The sequence below is a fragment of the Nannobrachium achirus genome, assembly GCF_963921795.1.
Source record: "Nannobrachium achirus genome assembly, chromosome: 1".
Taxonomy (NCBI): Eukaryota; Metazoa; Chordata; class Actinopteri; order Myctophiformes; family Myctophidae; genus Nannobrachium; species Nannobrachium achirus.
Window position 1 is genome coordinate 23,895,783 of NC_137810.1, and position 18,404 is coordinate 23,914,186.

An 18,404-nucleotide genomic window follows, 5' to 3' on the forward strand; every position below is an offset into this window, starting at 1 on the left:
CATGTCACCCTCATTGTTGATGCGTGATGATCTACATTGGTTGACTTGGCACCATCACACAATGTGCTCACACACACACACCCTCTTCAGGTCAGGTGTTCAGAGCATATGCAACGCTGCCTGCTATCAGGTTTTATCTATAATCAATCCCTCTCAGAAGATAGTATCCCTGACTCTTTTAACACTACCATAATTCCAGAACCAAAAAAAAAGGAGCAAATTAACTGTTCTAAATGACGTCCTGCAGCTCTCATCACCATTGAGCAAATGTTTTGAGAAGCTGATCAACAGCAGGCTGCCACCCACCCAAGACAGTCATGAATGTGCTTACCGGCAAAAAATATCCATAGGCGCATAGACATAGCCACAACACTTCACTGTTTTCTCCTTCCTGGAGATGAGGAATTTATTAGGGGTGTAACCATACATTTTAATAGCGAATCGATACATGTCACAAATCTACATGGTTGACGATACGATACATGGACGATATTGGTTCATTCATGGCGATATGATTCGATTCAATGATTTTAAATCGATATAGTAACTATTTAACAAAGACATTAAATCTGTGTGAAAGTTGTGGATAGTGCAGGTTTTTAAGGGAAACATGTATTATTATGGATATGAATAAGTAAACAGTGATTATCTGCCAAATACATGGACATTGTATATTGACAAACCTGCACCTTGACATGAACCCAGAGATTACACACATTTATCGATAGAAGTAATTTAAGCCTCCTTTTCATTTTTTCTTCTTAAAAATGCTAAATACAATACACAAGTAAGTAGTATCGATACAATCGATTCTTTGCACTGCCGATTCAATACAAAATAAAACGATACGATTCAATTTTAGCTGTTTTAATTTCGATATACTTCGATTTTTTAAGTTAAAAACGATATTTCGTTACTATATATCGTTACACCTAGGCCTGGGGCGGTATCGACATTTTGTTACCACGATTACCGTCTTCCCATTTACCGCCTGTATTGCGGTAATTACCGCACCCCCGTATCAATTAATTAAGGTTCGGCGATAAGTCAAAATATTGCAATCATCTTCCCAAAAGTCGCCTCTCCACAGCCTGACTGCCCGAGTTATACTTCTCCGTACAGCACAGCGGGTCTGGCTTTGAAAGGAGCAGATCTACAAGCTCACAACACATCGCATCCGCGACGCGTTCTGAGCTTTTAGATCTGCACTGTCGGGTTACCATAGTAACGTAGGCTAGCTACTTGGGCTTTTCAGACACAAACAGCTGTGTGAACAAACCAGAAGAGGACGTGTAGTCAGATCTTGTACAGTGATTCTGTAAACTCACGTCACGTCTCAACTCTCAAATCGCAGTGATTGAGTGCTGCTATATACAGGTTTTAGTTACAAGACTTGACAGAAAAGGTTATAAAATCGCCGACGCGCCGCCGGACGGGGCACAACGTGCGACGCGGTGGAAAAAGTAAAATAGTTTCATTTCCGGTTTTAGTCCACACGGCTCGCGCTCCGCCAGTAATCCGTATGAATAAAAAAAGTTATGCCACAACACAAGGTATGTATTAACATCCTTGTGTCGTGTGGATTACAGAGAAAGTTTACGCTGCTCTCTGTACTCCTCTACGCGGCTGCTGTGCTGCCCTGTGTAGGTCTGACTGTCTGTGTCTCTGAGTGACGTATGTGGCTTCCAAACGTGTGGTACACGGCCCAGAGCAGAGCGGCATGGAGCGCATGCGGTCCTCGCTTCTCCCGTTTTAAAACTCGCTTGTTTACCTACCTCGGTATACCGCGGTACGGCGGTTACCGAACCCAACCCTAGTTACACCCCTAGAATTTATAGATTATAGCGTTTATAGATTACAGCTCAGCGTTCAACAGACACCATAGTGCCCTTTTGACACCAAGCTCTGGAACCTAGGTGTCAACACCAGCCTGGGCAGCTGGATTTTTTTTGTCAGAGCGATGCCAGGCAATGAGGATGCTCTCCAACACCAATGTCCCACTAAGCCTCGGCCTCAACACAGGAGCCCCATAGAGCCGTATTCTGAGCTCCTTTCTACAAGCTGGCACTCAACGTCGTCTACATACAAGACCAAAGGTATGGTGAACTACACTACAGGTGTAGAGATCACTATACAGCAATGGCACCACTGTGGATCTGCGAGGTGCATCCACATCATTGAGAAACTCACTCACCTGAGACTTACACACACAATAAGTGGTGAAGAAGGCATGATGACGGCTCAATGTTCTCAACCGACTGAAAAGGTTTGGTATGGGCCCCAAGGTCCTACAAGCTCTTTACATAGGCACCACCGAGAGCACCCTGACTGGTTGCAACACTAACTGTACAGTCCGCAGCCGCAAAGCAATGCAGGGGGTCATGCAAACAGCCAAGTGCAGCAGCGGATGCGTCCTCCCTTCCATAAAGGACATAATCACTGTCAAAAAAGCTCGGAAAGCCACCCCAACCACGGACAGTTTGCTACAAGCCGGTGCTACTGGAAGTAGATCGTTGCTTTATAGCTACTTCCTGTAGAAAATATTAATGATCAGACAAAAAAGAATAATAATAATCTGAGAAAAATAAAGTTTAAAAAATAAAATAAAATAAAATAAAAAATAGAAAAAGCTAACCTCGCCTGTCTGTACACTCTGTAGTGAAGTCAGAGGTACTACGAGGGGTGAACAATGTTGTTGTGCAATGCCAAAAGCCACTGGCACAAGTCACTTACTGCTAGAAATAGCACTGTTTTTGTACAACCAACAGACAAACTGTTCTTCTCCCAAGTACTACAGCTAGAAGTACTGCTGTTACTATTATTCCTTTTTATTGCTGGTACAAAGAATGAGGGACCAGAAGAAAATAATTGTACTCTCCTGTACACAAGAATAAGATAAATAAGGTACCTTCAACCTCTCTCACACACGCACGCACGCACGCACGCACGCAGGCTGTACTGAGGGAAGCCCACAGACGGATGCCGCAGCTACCCCAGCTCTGGCTGTACACATTTAATTACTTGTGACTTCCATTAGCTACAGAACAGGCAGCAGTCTGCTCCTCCTACTCAGCTCTTAAGCCTGCCTGTCAGCTGAGAACTAGCTAACCACATCAATGAGAAGAGCCAGTCTGATACAAAGGACCAGAGAACATTATGACCCATACTTCAGATAAAGCCCCTAGTACTATTGGCAGTAGATGTGTTACAGAAAGCTAGGTATTTCCTAACCCAAGGCCAGTGATTCCCAACCTGTATATTTAAAATAATTAATAAAACAATTAAACGAATAATTGAAAAACAATATCATGTTTTTTTAATCTGTGATGGGAACTATTCTATATACCAGTAAGACTCCCTAATCGGGAGATAAGCGACCGTTAGGTATATGTCACCGCTAGATCGAGAATCAGTTAGATCGAGAACCGGAGCACTTGTCGTTATTTACACAGAAAACCACTTAAGCACCCTATATATACAACATTGAATGACAGAAGGATAGAACACAGTACTATGCAGTAGATAGTCCGAAAACATAAAAAATAAAAACAGTGCAGGAAAATATATACAGTAGATATTTACAATAGAAGGGTCATGGGGAGGGTAAGTAGGGTAATTTTGACAGGTACATGGGTATCTTAATTAGTGTGTAGTGTATCTTGTATACCAGGCCCATTGCAAGATGCTATATTTCAACCTACTGTATTTGGGCAAGGATAACATAGAACACTCCAACTACTCACTTCTCTTAGCCTCGTGCAATGTTTCCGTCTGAGAGTACCCCATGTCTTAACATCACAGATCTCCCCTCAGAGTGTCAAGAGCAGAACGTTAACCAAGAGAAGCTCGGAGGCTTCCGACTGTCAAAAGTCATCCCCGTCCACCAGCGGAGAATGGTGGATTCAGCAGCAGCACAGTTCTTACTGCACAACAAAAGCCCTTGGTATATTGAAATGTCAGCGTCCCCAGATTTAGTTTGTGTGTGCATAGGGTGGACTGCTCACTATCTTTTGCAATTATCTGCCTGAGGGGGCAGGGTAAATGATGGCTTTGTCCTCTGGTCCCCTTTTGTATTAAGTTGTCTAGAGCAGGGGTCCTCAAATACAAATCTTGAAGGTCCACAAATATTTTTTTGAAACCCGGGTCCGGGGAAAAAATAAAACAATTAATATATATATATATATATATATATATATATATATATATATTAAAATATATTTATATTCGCTTATTTTTATTATGTCGGTCAATCTTAAATAGTAGGCTAAGATACAAAAAAGTACCAACCAGGGGTTGACACCATGGTCTCAGAGGCACTTGTCCGTCTGGAAAGTACAGGTCATGTTCTACTTGCCCTCAGGTCATGACCACTTGCCCTCATTATTGTTCATCTTACATAATTAGGGATCCCTTTCTTATTTTTATTTTTTTTACAATGGCTGATGTGTTGTTTTTTTTTTTTTAGTAGTAGTTTGTTGATACAGTAATAACCTCGCCCACCAGGCTTCATGCAGTAATGGTCTTTTCCCGTTTCTTTCTTTATTAAAAGGGTCCTTAAATTATGACTTCACTGTCATCTGGGCTGGCTCCAAAATCATTTGGGGGCATTACTTGATTGAAGAGAAACAACCCATTAAAGCAGGGAGAACAGAATGTTCAATGGAGCAGAGAAATTTTGCGCTAGTGCTCTGGTTTCTTTTAACAAACTGGGATAATCTTCGAATAATTTATGCTTGTGTCGCAACGTGAATATCGATATGAAAACAAGGTGTCGCACGTCAGAGACAGGGGAGCACACACTGAACGCGGACGGCTGCGCAGCGTCGCATCGTGGTATCGACGCACGTTGTGCCGCACGGTAACCCCAACTGGATGCGGCGCGCTGCCACACAGCACATCCATTTCCCCCGGTGGGGAGAACCATGGGAGAACAACATCCATGCAGAAAGAGAGGCAGCCGTCACGGGCCGTCGTCGGGCCGTGGCACGTCGCGACAAACTCTGGAGATAAGATTACAATCCTGCAAACGTATTCACGTTGATGATGTTTAGCGTGAATGAAACCCCACTGATTTATAACTAGTTGCATTGTTGGTGGCTGCTGCTGTTGCTGCTGCTCCGAAAACATCCGCGGTCTGTAGCAACAGCCTATCAGCGCATCGTTGTCAAAGACATGACAGCCCATAATACTTTGTTGCCAGGCATCAGCCAATCACCGCGTCGTTGTCTCTCTCTCTCTCTCACACACACACTCAGCGCATGCAATGAAAGTGAATGAATACGAGAAGTGGAAACAAAAACGTGGAGATGTTTTTCCACTTTTTTTTTTTTTTTTTTTTTAACTATAATTCGTCCTGGGTCCGGTCGGCGGTGCCTCGCGGTCCGGACATGGACCGCGGTCCGCCTATTGAGGACCCCTGGTCTAGAGGTTCGGGCGCCCTCACATCTAGAGTTGGGGCCGCTTTGCGGCCCTCACAACTATGTTGCACCGGTGATCCAACTGATGTGGCCATATATGAAGATCTCTGTCTGTGTGTCTTGCTTCGAACTCACCAAATAAGCCTTCGCGCGTTCTCACACCACACATGCATTTCTGGCCACAGCGGAACAGAATCTTCACATGCATGGCCAGTCAGAAAAAAAGTAAGAGCAATTCAGGTAAAATGTTATGCAATAGTAGTAGTAGTTTCATATAAATAAAAAGTGTACAGAAAATATGAATCTTATTGGATTTCCCATGACATGCAGTATATTTGTGTATAGGCAACTGCACTACTGGTGTGGTGTGCCATTATGGTGGCTGGATAAGTACACTATGTCAGTTCCATTGATCCAATGGATTAACTGACCATTAAAATAAACAAGCTCTGGCAATGCAAGCGGCCCACCCATTTGACCACTTGGCCAGTTGGGTGGGCCGGGCGGGAATGCCATTGGGATTTTCAAGTGGGCCCTGATCTGGTTGAGAACCACCACTGCCTAGGCAAGTCTCGTAACAAGTGAAGAGCATTGTAAACAACAAAGAATAGAAGACCATTTATTAATCAAATATTTGACTCACCATATTCACAACAGCAGCTGACATGCCTCGTTTGTGCCTACTAGTTTACTACACAAGCCATTCCAGATTGGCAACAAACTAATATTTTCAGTTAACAGGTACATTCATACTCAAATATCATGACATAAAACTGGCTGATCAAATGTAAGCACATTTGGGATCCAAATCCAACAACCATTGTGAATGGTGGGTGAAGTAGTTTATCTTAGCAGGAAGCTTTAATGGGCATGGAGGTTGGTCTATAAAGGATCTGAGAGCTACATAATAGATGCCAAATGACAGCTCTGCAAACCACACTGTTACTCATAGTCTCATACTGTGGCTATACGGTGGCTGGTCTTTTATATATATATATACGAATAAATGTTAGAGGAACAGACAATTACCTACTGCAATTTAAATTTAAACACTGCATAGAAAATGCCTTATGTATGTCTAATAAATCAATCTATTTCAATGAGTTAATTGCCTGCTTCCTCATATTTGTATCAAGTGCATTTTGTAAAAGTAAGACAAGACGACAACATTATTTATTATTTATTTATTTGATTTCAAACAATAATGTTGCCAAGTCTTGGAGTAGTATGGCCGGTTCCATCACATTTACTGCCAAGCACTGGACCCTTAAAATCATAACCATTATTTTATAGAGGCAGTATAGAGACCAGGATTTACTGCATTTTTTGTGAGGATACCTACGCTAGGGGACATGCAAACTCCACACAAAATGGCCCTTTCGCCAACCCAGCCTAGGATATGGGCACTGATGAAGCGGAGGAGAGAACACGCCCCCAGCAGAGGCGAGGGCACTACCGACTGTGCCACTGTGCCGCCGATCTCATTTAAAGCCATACTTCATATTGCTTGTACCTGTCCTTCAGTGCAGAGTTAAATGGTTTGAATCCACCAGACTACCACAGCGTGCATCCGGCTTGGCTGATGGCTTACCTATGTGGATTCACCCCGTGTTGATTACGTCACTGCACAAGAGACTTTTTGCTTGCACGGAGGCCTGTGTGCCACATCTGTCACTGTTCTAGTGCTGCACCTTATGTTCTGCACCTGCTGCTATTTTTATCCTCACTTTATTGCTGACCCTCATGTCTTAAATCATGTACATACTGTACCTGCTACAATTTCTGCCAATGACAATGTATATAGAGTATGTATATAGCTTAGATATATATTTCTTTACAGTTACGGTCAAGGTATCAGTTGTGGTACGACTACGACGCAAAGTTGGTGAAAGAACGTTTGCTACCACTGGCTATGAGTCAGGCCTAGCAGGCAATACGGGGAGGAGTCAAGAGGTTTTTTTTTATAGCACGTCCATATGAAAACATTCCAATAAATCTACATTCAATGCAGCCTCAACCAAAAAGCTATGGAAAGTTGCTGATAATAGTATTTGCCGCTATGTTTGCCCGAATACATGACAATATACTTATGTCTTGGAGGAACTCTTGTTAGCACAATAATTAAAGAATTACAAGCAAACTAAGCTTTTACAACAGAGCTGTTGACTAGCCAGTCAGTCAGTGTAACAGCAGGTACGCCGGCTCTGTTACCATTCATTAAGCCTGAAAATGAGTCTGGAGGGCATAACCTAGTCTCTAGAAACCCATAATTCCCCAGAGAAAGCCACCTCTGGTCTAGACTCTGACATGAAGCTTTTTTTAACCACAGAAGCATCCCTATTCTGTAGTGAATCTTCAGCAAACATCACAGAATAGCAGGTTGCCTATATCTGGCAAAGAGTGGTGTAGAGAGAAAAAGGAAGGGGGCCTTGCCTTGACCCCTGGGCGACTCCAGTCAATGAAGTATAGGGTTTAGTTAAAACGAAGCTTCCAAGAAGCAAATGAGTAGGGATGCCAGAATCACAATCATGCATTTTTATGGTCAATATAAATAACCCATGTTTTCAGTGGTGTGACTGGCAGATCACACACAGATTCAATCTCTCATCAGAGAGATGCATTTTACAAGGCCGTACTACTGTAAAACTTCAAACAATAGCCAGGGCGCTTTCAGTTGGCGGTTGGCGCTATGGGTGGCAGCTCACGAGCGTCAATACTGCTTCACTACACATGTGGTCTGAATTGTATCAAGAAGCAAACACAGTTGTACACAAGGTAGAAGCAGGGAGGGACAGCCAAGTATCTGCTTCTAGCGCTAGAGGAACTCCCTGTACTTCACTGGCTTTAGTGTTTTCTGATGGGTGAAAAACAGTTAATTGTGTAATGTGCAGGTTTAAGAGAATGTAGGATTGAGACTCAGAATTGACATGGAGCTGAACAGACTCCAGACATCAGTAGCCTTCTGATGATAAAGATAAAGTAGGCAACATTGGCATTGTTTCTCTTTTTTCCCTTAAACATTGTGCTAGTATGTCAAACATTTATAATTAAAGTAACATTTTATTCTAGGCTATAGTAATGTCATTGTATGAAAAGAAAAGGGAAAATAGAAAACAGGGTCTGGAGCTCTACCAGCTTTGCTTGGTAAAACCCTTTGCCTGATTATCCACCTGATCCAGATTAAGTTCATGGTTTTAAGTCATAATTAACTGGCTTACAAACAAATCAAATTACCACCAGTCAGCAAGTCAGACCATAAACAGTAAGATGACCTAAACAACAGTCTTCACTATTACAACAAATCATAATAAATACTGCCAGTGAATCGCAGAACTTGATCCTGGAATCCTGGAATGTCAAGTTAAATTGAAACTTTGCTTGCTACACATTCACTGTACTGTCCAGTCTGGAAGCAGTTTTCTTGGTTCTGTGAGATGTTGCAAAGGCCTTGCTGAAATGAGGTTCTAAACGTCAATGAACTGTGGTAAAAGGTTTCTAAGAAGAAAAAATAAACAAAAAATGGCACTATAGGCTGCAACCCTACCAAGAAAAACTTCAAGGCAACACAGCAACAAGTTCCTCATTGAGAAAGAACAATGAGTGAATTGGATGTCCTCTCTCTTATCCTATGAGCAGCTGCCCTACAAACATGTCACTGTCAATTGGCTTTTATGTCAGCCCTGGAGGCACACGGGGTGCATGAGGACATCCCAAACTCTGAACAGGCTCTGTATCTCTTAATTGAAGTTTCAAATGACAAAACATCAAAATCATGCCTCATACTCAACTTATAAAGAAGCATTCATTTGAAACCAGTTTGGGTTTGCATGTGTCATGACTCACGCATTTTAAATAAATAAAGCCAACGCTTTCCTTGGCTTTAAAAGCCAATAGTTTTGCATGTCATAATAGTCTTCTACATTCATGGAAATGGCGAGGTTACCAGGAGTATTCTAGCAATACTGAAAACCAGTGGTTCTTAAAGTGAATTTCAGGGACTCTCTAGGTTCCTTTGTGGGGGTCTAAAAATTGACCCTTACAAGTCTGTAACTTTGACAATGTACAAATGGAACCAAATGGACCCGTCAAAGTTAAGGGGAGACCTTTAAAGTTTGAGAACCGTCCACTGCTGTAAATGTTCGGCAATACATATTTGGTCGCGTGTGTATGGGCCGGGGGAGATGGAGACGGGGGTGGGAGGAGGAGGAGGAGGAGAATAATACTTTGCATGCACACATACCCAGTAAAAGAAGTTTCAGCTCCCTTCTAGCATCTCTCTTGTCCCGCCGTAGTTGTTTTTCGATCTCGGAGTTGATCCGTTTGGACTCTTTCGCCTCCTCGCTCAGGCAACAAGCCATCATGGATTCTAAAGTCATCACCGCAGCAATCCGGCAGTCCGTCTTACATAGGGAGCCTGCTGGAGCTACACGTTACGTAAAGTAACAGCCAATGTATAAATAGAACGTTTCTTTGCGAGATGATGGCAAAACCAAGTGTTTTTTTTCACAAAGTTTCCCAGCGAATGCTGACTTCCAAGGCTTGATGCGAAATGTGGCCTTCCTTGTTGACGCCTGGGGCCGCCGCTGTCAAACACTGACAGCTTCAGTCGAGTCGTGTGCGCTCGCTGTGTTAAATCTTCAACCTAACGTTCCACTGGATGACAGTCACCTCCTGTAGGAAATCAATGCATACGTTCCCAAATAAAACATCACGTCCAATTCTGAAGCCAACGTTAGCGTCAAGAGTGTAGGCTCCGAGTAGCTGAATTTGCCGTCTTTAAACCCAATTCCCAAATAGCTGGTTAGCCTGTCGGCCCAGCTCACGTGCAGCGCATCAAAATACGCTGTATATGGAACGTTTAAAATGTACAAACTACGAGCTACCGGTCCCGGAGACAGCGGGACATACTTGGCTGCCACTGACACATCGGCACAATTCCCAAATAACACGCCCGAAACCAAAACCGACACCGCACACTGCACACACCCCGCGCAGCGACAAAGACTGTGGCCGTCCAGCCGCCCATCAGCTGCCTGAACGAGCTGACAAGATCATCGTTGTGTCCGAGCAGCCGGGAAAACGGCGTTTAAAAGCCACTCCGTGAGTAACGTTACTGAGGCAAGCCGACCGAGGAGGCACCCACCCTGCAGCGAGCAGGCTAGCTCGTTAGCTTAGCTAGCCATCACTGATGTTGCAGTCAGCTGGCTAGTTAGCTACACTGTCCAGTTTGGCACAAGACCCCCATCACATTGGAGCTGATCTCCAAAACACGTCATCCGGAGCAGATCGGTAAAAACTCCACAGATCTCTCACTGCCAGTCCAATGGGTTGTTATGGTCCGTGTGTGTGTATTCTTCTTTTCTTTCTCCTTTTTAAATCACCGATGTTATTTGTATGTGGTGTGATAGATAGGGTTCGCGCGTCACCCACTCATTATCAGCCCCCGGTGTGATGATGAACACACTAACCTGATGCTGTTGGTGACGCCTCGAACACACACCAGTGACTGACAGTGGGAATGCCAATGAGAAGACAGACTGGAGGAGTCTTGTGGGGAGGTGCTTGCGGTCTCAGGTTTTTGTAAAGTTTGCATGAGGGGAAGTGAAGTCCAGTGCTGTGTAAAAGTAACTAAGTACATTTACTCAAGTGTACTGTACTTTAGTATAAGTTTGATGTATTTGTCTTTCAGTGGTTCCTCTGTAATGTAAATAAGCCGAAAAGCTTACTGGGATCTCCTTTTAGTTGACCATGTACCAGTGATCTGTACTGTCATGAAACTGTACTTTTTTCTCCTATATCCTTTTACTTCTACTAGTATCCACTACATCTCAGATCCAAGTATTTTACTTGTACTTATTAGTTACTTGTACTTTTACTCAAGTGCATTTTGAATTCCAGAATTGTACTTGTAACATGAGTGTTTCTAGTTTCTACGATGCAGTATTGATACTTTTACTTGAGTAAAGAATGTAAATAGGCCCACCACTGGAGAAGCCTTCCTTTCAGAGGCGGGTCAACGACACAAGCAGAAATATGAATGGATGGACAACGCCCATCCCCTGTCAAACACCAGCAGCAACGTTCAGCTCATACCTACTGCACACAGCCTGTCATCACCACCATCCAGCCACTATGTTATCCTCCTGGCTACGACGAATGATAATGATGGTGACTGACTTTACAAAGACATCGGTGTCTCTCACATTGTTAACTTATCCTAGTCGTACTCGTAATGTGGTCTTGGTGGACTGTGGAGGTTCTGCGCTTTGCCCAGATGAGATCTTTGACTCTGACATAACCACGAGAGGCAGGCAAAACTTGGCATTCTGGTATCCAACAGCGGGTAAAATCACTCAAGAGAAGAGAACCAGACTGAGCCTCGCCGTTGAACTTTTGCAATGTTTTTTTTTTTTTTTTTTTTTTTTTTACCAAGGGAGCAAATGAAATGAGCCGTCTCAACCAAATCCAATTCCCAGTTATAAATAGACTATATATTATAGTAGGACTAATTACCTATGATTACGATAATAATAGTATTATTGTTCATTTAGTTTAACCAATTTAATTAGGTATGTCAATGTGTGAATAAGAGGGAGATATGACATTGGGGGGACACCACTGTCTGCCATTGTAATTTTTGACACATAGGCCTACTGGTCTGAACCAAACCAATAGATGGGTATAGAATTTTCAGCCAAATCACGATTCACATATTGAACTATGTGTACATTCCGTAAAAGAAAAGTTAATAAAGGTATAGCTCACTCAAATGTTGAGAACTCTTGATTTTGCCATTAGAAGTCATGTTAGTCTGAGTGTGCAGGGTGACATCCTGTGGACATCTTGTGTAATTGCAATACTTAATCAAAGACAACTGGTCAACTTTAAAAACTATTGCCATTTTATTCTTCAGTCGAAACAATGGAAATTAGAAGATACTGACTTATTCAAAAGAGCTGATTTTCCAGAAATATTAAAAAAAAAATATATATATATATATATATATATCACGAATAGCCTATGCCCTAGGGGGAATAACAGATCAACAAGCACTATGCTTTGCATCGCAATTACTTTTTTTTTTTTTCACTTTTAAAAGGGCCTTAAGTGGTTAATGTACTTTTTCTCTTAGTCTTACTAGAAATGTATGAAGTCTAAAAGTAGGCTACAATATTTGAAATGTGGAGTGAAATACAAGTCCACCAATGCAGACAACCAATCCTCTCAGCACAACGGATTAGACATTGCAGCCTGTATTTGCTGAACAGAACAGCACTTTGTTAATTTGTTATAAACCTGCAGTGGACTGGGAGCGTTACACCAGTGGTTCTCAAAGTTGGTTCCAGGGTCCCCCAGGGTTCCTTGAGGGTGTTCCAGGGGGTCCACAACAACAGCTCTATGACTTTAATCCTTAATATTATAACTCTATGCTTTAATCACCCTGTAGACAATAGGGCTTCCGGTGTGTTCCACAATTCCTAGCGGAAGTGCTGCGTTTAATGGACAGGAACAACGCACTGTGAAAAAAATACAGCTTCCGGGAAAATTCAGCCCCCCCTCCCAGAACGTCTTCTGCCTTCTATTGTCACCAGGCTTTTCTCTTCGCAGATGAGTAAGCCTGGCTACGCGAGGCTAGACTTTAATTCTATGTTATGCTTCAGCTTAAAAAAATCGACCTGCTCACAGGCCACGCAGCCACGGCACACATTTAGGAAAAACCCTTGACATTTTGAACACAAATCTTTTCTTACACATTCCCTGCCACCAAAAATGGCGTCCTATTAAGGGGGTCCCTAAAACAAAATATTTTCAGATGGGGGTATGCGGCCAAATACATATCAATGTCCTTGACATGAAAATGTTTGCCATGTTTTCCTTTTTCGTTATGCCATTGAATTCCTCCCCACAAACATTTTGTGTGTTATGACGTCCTATTGGGGGTCCCTAAAACAAAATATTTTCAGATGGGGTCTGCGGCCAAATAAGTACATACATATCAAGGTCCTTGACATGAAAATGTTTGCCATGTTAGCCTTTTTCGTTATGCCATTGAATTCCTTCCCACAAACATTAAATGTAGTAGGATACAACAGCAGTAACAACACACAATGTGTGTGTTGTTACTGCTGTTGTATCCTACTGAATTGTGTTCATATATAGTATAGACAAAACCAAATACACCATGGTGGATGCAAACACACAACCTTTGCAGTGGTGGCCAAGCACTTAACCACTGTGCCATTTGAGCAGTTTCAATCCATGTTTTTGAGCTGGCTTAGTCCAGGACATACATTTATTTATAGTCAGACACATTGCTGTGATTTGAAATTTGTTCTCTACCTTTGACCGGTGAGCTGCAGTCGTGCCACGCTTAGGAATCAGTAATGGTGATCAACCCCCCCGATCCAACCCTTGATGCTGGTCCCATTTTTACAGTCTTTGGTATTACCCGGCCAGGGAATTGAACCCCCGACCTCCCAGTCTCAGGGCGGACACTCTAACGACAAGGCCACTGAGCTGGTGGATGTCCATGTTGGTGATTTCTCATAACTGCAAACACTGTAGAAATCCTCTCACTCACACACACACACACACGAACACACGCACACACACACACACACACACACACACACACACACACACACACACACACACACACACACACATACGCACACACAGCATTTACCTCAAAAGATCTTGCTGCCAACAGTATAAATAGCAACCCTCATTGCCACCATCCGCACGTCACCTGTACACAATGGTGGAAAGTAACTAAGTACATATTTCAGAGGCAAATTGTGTACTTTTACTCCATTTTTTAAACCTTTAGTTACTTTTTGATTATTATAACAAAACATACATTAAACACTTCAGACTGAGATATACTTCCGATCACACGACATTGCACCTGCTATTTTCAAAAGATTTAAGACACAAAACGTGAAATGGGACATTCACATATTGAGCACTTTTATGTTTCTATAACTTTAATTCTATTTTATTCTTCAGCTTCCAAAAATCTACAAGCTTGCGGCACACATTTTGGAAAAACCTTATACTATTTTCAGATGGATGGATATCAAGGTCCTTGACATGAAAATGTTTGAATATCAATGCACTACACAGATCTCCCTCCTATTTGCCCTTTCTGGCTGTCTTCAGTGTTTATCATTACTGTTTTCTATTTTAGCCTAGTATTAATTATTCAGAAAGTGACTACGTTTTCTTTTGTAAAATTATAAACAATGTAGTACCGTTCAAATCAACTTATCTATGCTGTAAGACTGAACATTTAATGACATAATATCTCCAGAACATTATTTTATTCATAAAAATGCAGAAGTTGTATTGTATCCATTCTTGTATGCTTACAATGTATAAAAACCAAAATCTAAATCTAAGAATATATTCTGTTAGCATGTGATGTATCTACATCTTTATTGGGGAATACTGAGTGTATACCTACACTGTCCTCTTGTGCATGTTGGTTTTCTGTTAGATACAGATGATTGATTGATTGATTGATTGATTGATTGATTGATTGGTTGATTGATTGATTGATTGATTGATTGATCGATTGATCGATTGCTTTATTAGCAGGAAAAGCATAGGACAGTACAGTTCAGAAGTGAACACAGTCGTGTCTACTAATAGGATTTAAACTCAAGGAAGCACTATGGATTGTTTACATTGGAGTCCTTTGTACTCATCTCATTGAGACAATAAATTACAGATATACAACAAAACTATGCAAAACATCTACAGCCACAGGTAAACTGTGCAATTCAAATGATATATTCACATGGAGTCATATGGCTTAATTCCGCCTTGATGGATCAAAATCCCACTGGGAAGTGATGCTGCAACACACAAACATGATTGAAATACGCACGTCACACACACGCACGCACATGCACGCACGCACGCACGCACACACGCACGCACACACACACACACACACACACACACACGCACACACACACACACACACACACTTCTCATATTTTGTTCTTTGTTCCCGATTTCATTGTGTTTTCTTGTTTTCTAAGGATATTTGTATTGTCAATTTAGTGGATTTGGTTAGACTGTTTAATATGGATTATCTTTCCTGAATTATAGAAGTTTTCCTAAGTGATAGAAGTTATATTATTATGTTCATAACATGTGACTGTTTTGCGCCATCTCACACATGAGATGATACATTCTGATGAATGTTGTCAGATTAATCATTAAGCCTCCCCTATTTCCCACATAGCCTGCAAGGGACAAAGTCTCCACTCTCACTCTTCCTCCTGCTAATCTACTAACACATTTTTCTCCCAGAATCATTATAAGGACCCACCTGTGCCAATAAGCTGCTATAGCCTAATGCTCTGTACAGGGAGGCATGTGTGAATGTTGGCAATCCACACCCACTTACCATTTTCACCAACTCTGTAAGTCGTTTTTTAGTACATTTCTTTCTCCCTCTTATCCTTTTCTTCCCGTCTGTCTCCTTTCTATTCTTTTCCCATTCACATTGCATCTTGTCTCAACTCTCATTCTGTTTCCTTCCCTCTATAGCTCATGCCAGTCTCTCTCTCTCTCTCTCTCTCTCTCTCTCTCTCTCTCTCTCTCTCTCTCTCTCTCTCTCTCTCCCCCCTCCCTCCTATGTTTCAGTCTCCCCCTCAGCTGTGGCTCACCTCACCTTGTTCCCATGGCAATGTGGAGCACGGGCGGGCAATCTTAATATCGGTTGAGACCTGTTGGAGTCCATGGAAATCTCGCCAGACCGGTTCTACTGGCTAAGACAAAAGATTGACATCCAAAGAGCTGTAGAGGGGAAGGAGTGACAAATACCTCCTGTTGTACTCACTCGCCTGAATTAAAAACAAAACAAAACAAAAAAAGTTTAGATAGGCTACATTATGGAACTGAGCTCAACGTTTGGTCAAGTGGATACGTGAGGTTATTGGGTATAGTAGTAGTAGCCTAGACTAAGTTCATCCTGACCATTTCGGTCTGTTGTAACTTGTCTGTAGGCCTATCAATCAGACACATCCGAAAAACTGTGTGTGTCCCTGTTGCCTTGTGTGCAGTGGTGGAAAAAGTAGGGGAGAATGGGGTACCTCCTTTTTACGTATTTACAAATCTATTTAAATATGGTTGCAGCTAAAGTGAACATATTTTTTATGAGAGACTTAAACATGTCCTCTGTATGACCCTAACCCAAAGTTGCAGCGGTACTTTTGTCCACTTGTCGGGAAGATAGTACATACCTTGTTTCGGGGCAAACTCTTTGTCATAAAAGACTAGTTGCGACGGTATGTCGCTACTTGGTATGAAAGCCTCCAGCTCCTGTCTGTCACTCTTCTGAGTCTGTCTGTCACTTTCAGTCTTCTAACATCACAATGACATCACAATATAGCTTATTCTGTTCTGTCATCACCTCTTACAGCTCAGCAGAAAGATATAGCTGACTTGTTCTGACATCACCTCATCCCAGCTCAGCAGAAGGATATAGCTGACCTGAATGATGTTGCAAATGAATTCCGTCCTTGTCCCTTTTATGCCCATATATGGAGATCCCTGATGTCATCAATATGACACCTCACCCCAGCTCATCCATATTGGGAAAATAAGGCCACATTTTGGCCACGTTGACAACTTAAACAACCAACCGCAACGCAAGTCACACTTGCAAATGAATTCCGTCCTTGTCCCTTTTATGCCCATATATGGAGATCCCTGATGTCTTCAAAATTAAGCCCATATCTGGGAATTTCCATATATGGACATATTGTGTCAGTTTCATGTGGTCTGTGATGTCAGAAGTCAGTCATCTCCATATTTGGGGACACATTGTGTCCAACTTAAACAACCAACCAGGTCTGTGCATTTTTTTGGACAAAGTTGATTCCATCAATCCGCACACACTGTAGCCAAAGTGCCAATATTTATTTTAGGACGCAGAGGGAAAGTTGATCACATGCCAAAGCGCCAGTGCTTGCCCAGCAGTCTGCTGTCACCCCATGTGCATGCCCTTCAGGGCGACGTCGCTTCTCGCCCTTATGGTGTCTTACTGTAGACATATAGACTATTCTAGGCCTAGCCTACTTAAAATATCAAATACAGGAAGAGTGGACAATAGGAAGAGTGGGCATTATAACCCTATAAGACTTCAAAGTAGGCTATTCCTGTTTTGGTGCCCGGATTTCAGTGCCCACTCTTCTGCAGAGGTCTGGTGCCCACTCTGTTTTGGTGGCCACATTTCCTTAGTGCCCACTCTTCCGAGGTCTGGTGTCCGCTCTGTTTTGGATTTTATAGTGGCCAGTGCCTTTTCCCATAAAAGTGGCCCTTATTGTGACAAATGTCATGCATGCTTGCATCACAAAGTGAACGATTCTTATGAAAATTGCCTCTGCTGTGATATATAGCACAAAGAAGATGTCATGGTAGCCTACTTCTGGCACCTCTGGCAACATTTTCCAAAATAACAAACAAGATAGCCTATGGCATGATTAAATGTTTAATGTACAAATAGGTCTACATTGGATATGTTTGAATGTGTAAATATATCCACACCACACAACTATGAAGCCTCAAAAGTGTACTCTGTAGGCCTACAGTAGGCTACTTGAGTAGGTCTAAATGTACTTAGTTACTTTACACCACTGCTTGTGTGATTGTGTGGCTCTAAAAGGTTTGTTCACTTCTCTAACCTCTGCAGCAAACTCCCTGAAACCTGAGGCTATGGAGTTACTGTGGCAGGCAGGCCAACAGAGGGATGAGCCTCGTTCGAAACTTTATCCGCGGCGCAGCGCAGTCGAGTCACTCAAGGCGCATTCCAGAGTGTTCACCTCTCTACTACATACCCTGCATATTCCAACGCACACGTACACCGCTAGATTTTCAGGTTATTAGTTTGAGTTGGAAACGTGAAAAGTATATTGCAGATTGCTTGCGTTGAAAACGTAAGGTAGGCTGGATAGTTTGGTGCGCTTGGGC

General features: G+C 42.4%; 1 protein-coding gene across 2 annotated transcripts in view; it reads right to left on the bottom strand.

Annotated features, from left to right (window-relative positions):
* LOC308290647 (guanine nucleotide-binding protein subunit alpha-11) overlaps positions 1 to 10,831 on the bottom strand; it is a 47,279-nt gene extending 36,448 nt beyond the window's left edge. For both annotated transcript variants that reach the window (XM_080732557.1, XM_080732558.1), the window contains exon 1: positions 9,658 to 10,831. In XM_080732557.1, the coding sequence (XP_080588683.1) occupies positions 9,658 to 9,793 (136 nt within the window). In that variant the 5' untranslated portion in view covers positions 9,794 to 10,831. The remainder of the gene's footprint in view (positions 1 to 9,657) is intronic.
* Positions 10,832 to 18,404: the final 7,573 nt, after the last annotated feature.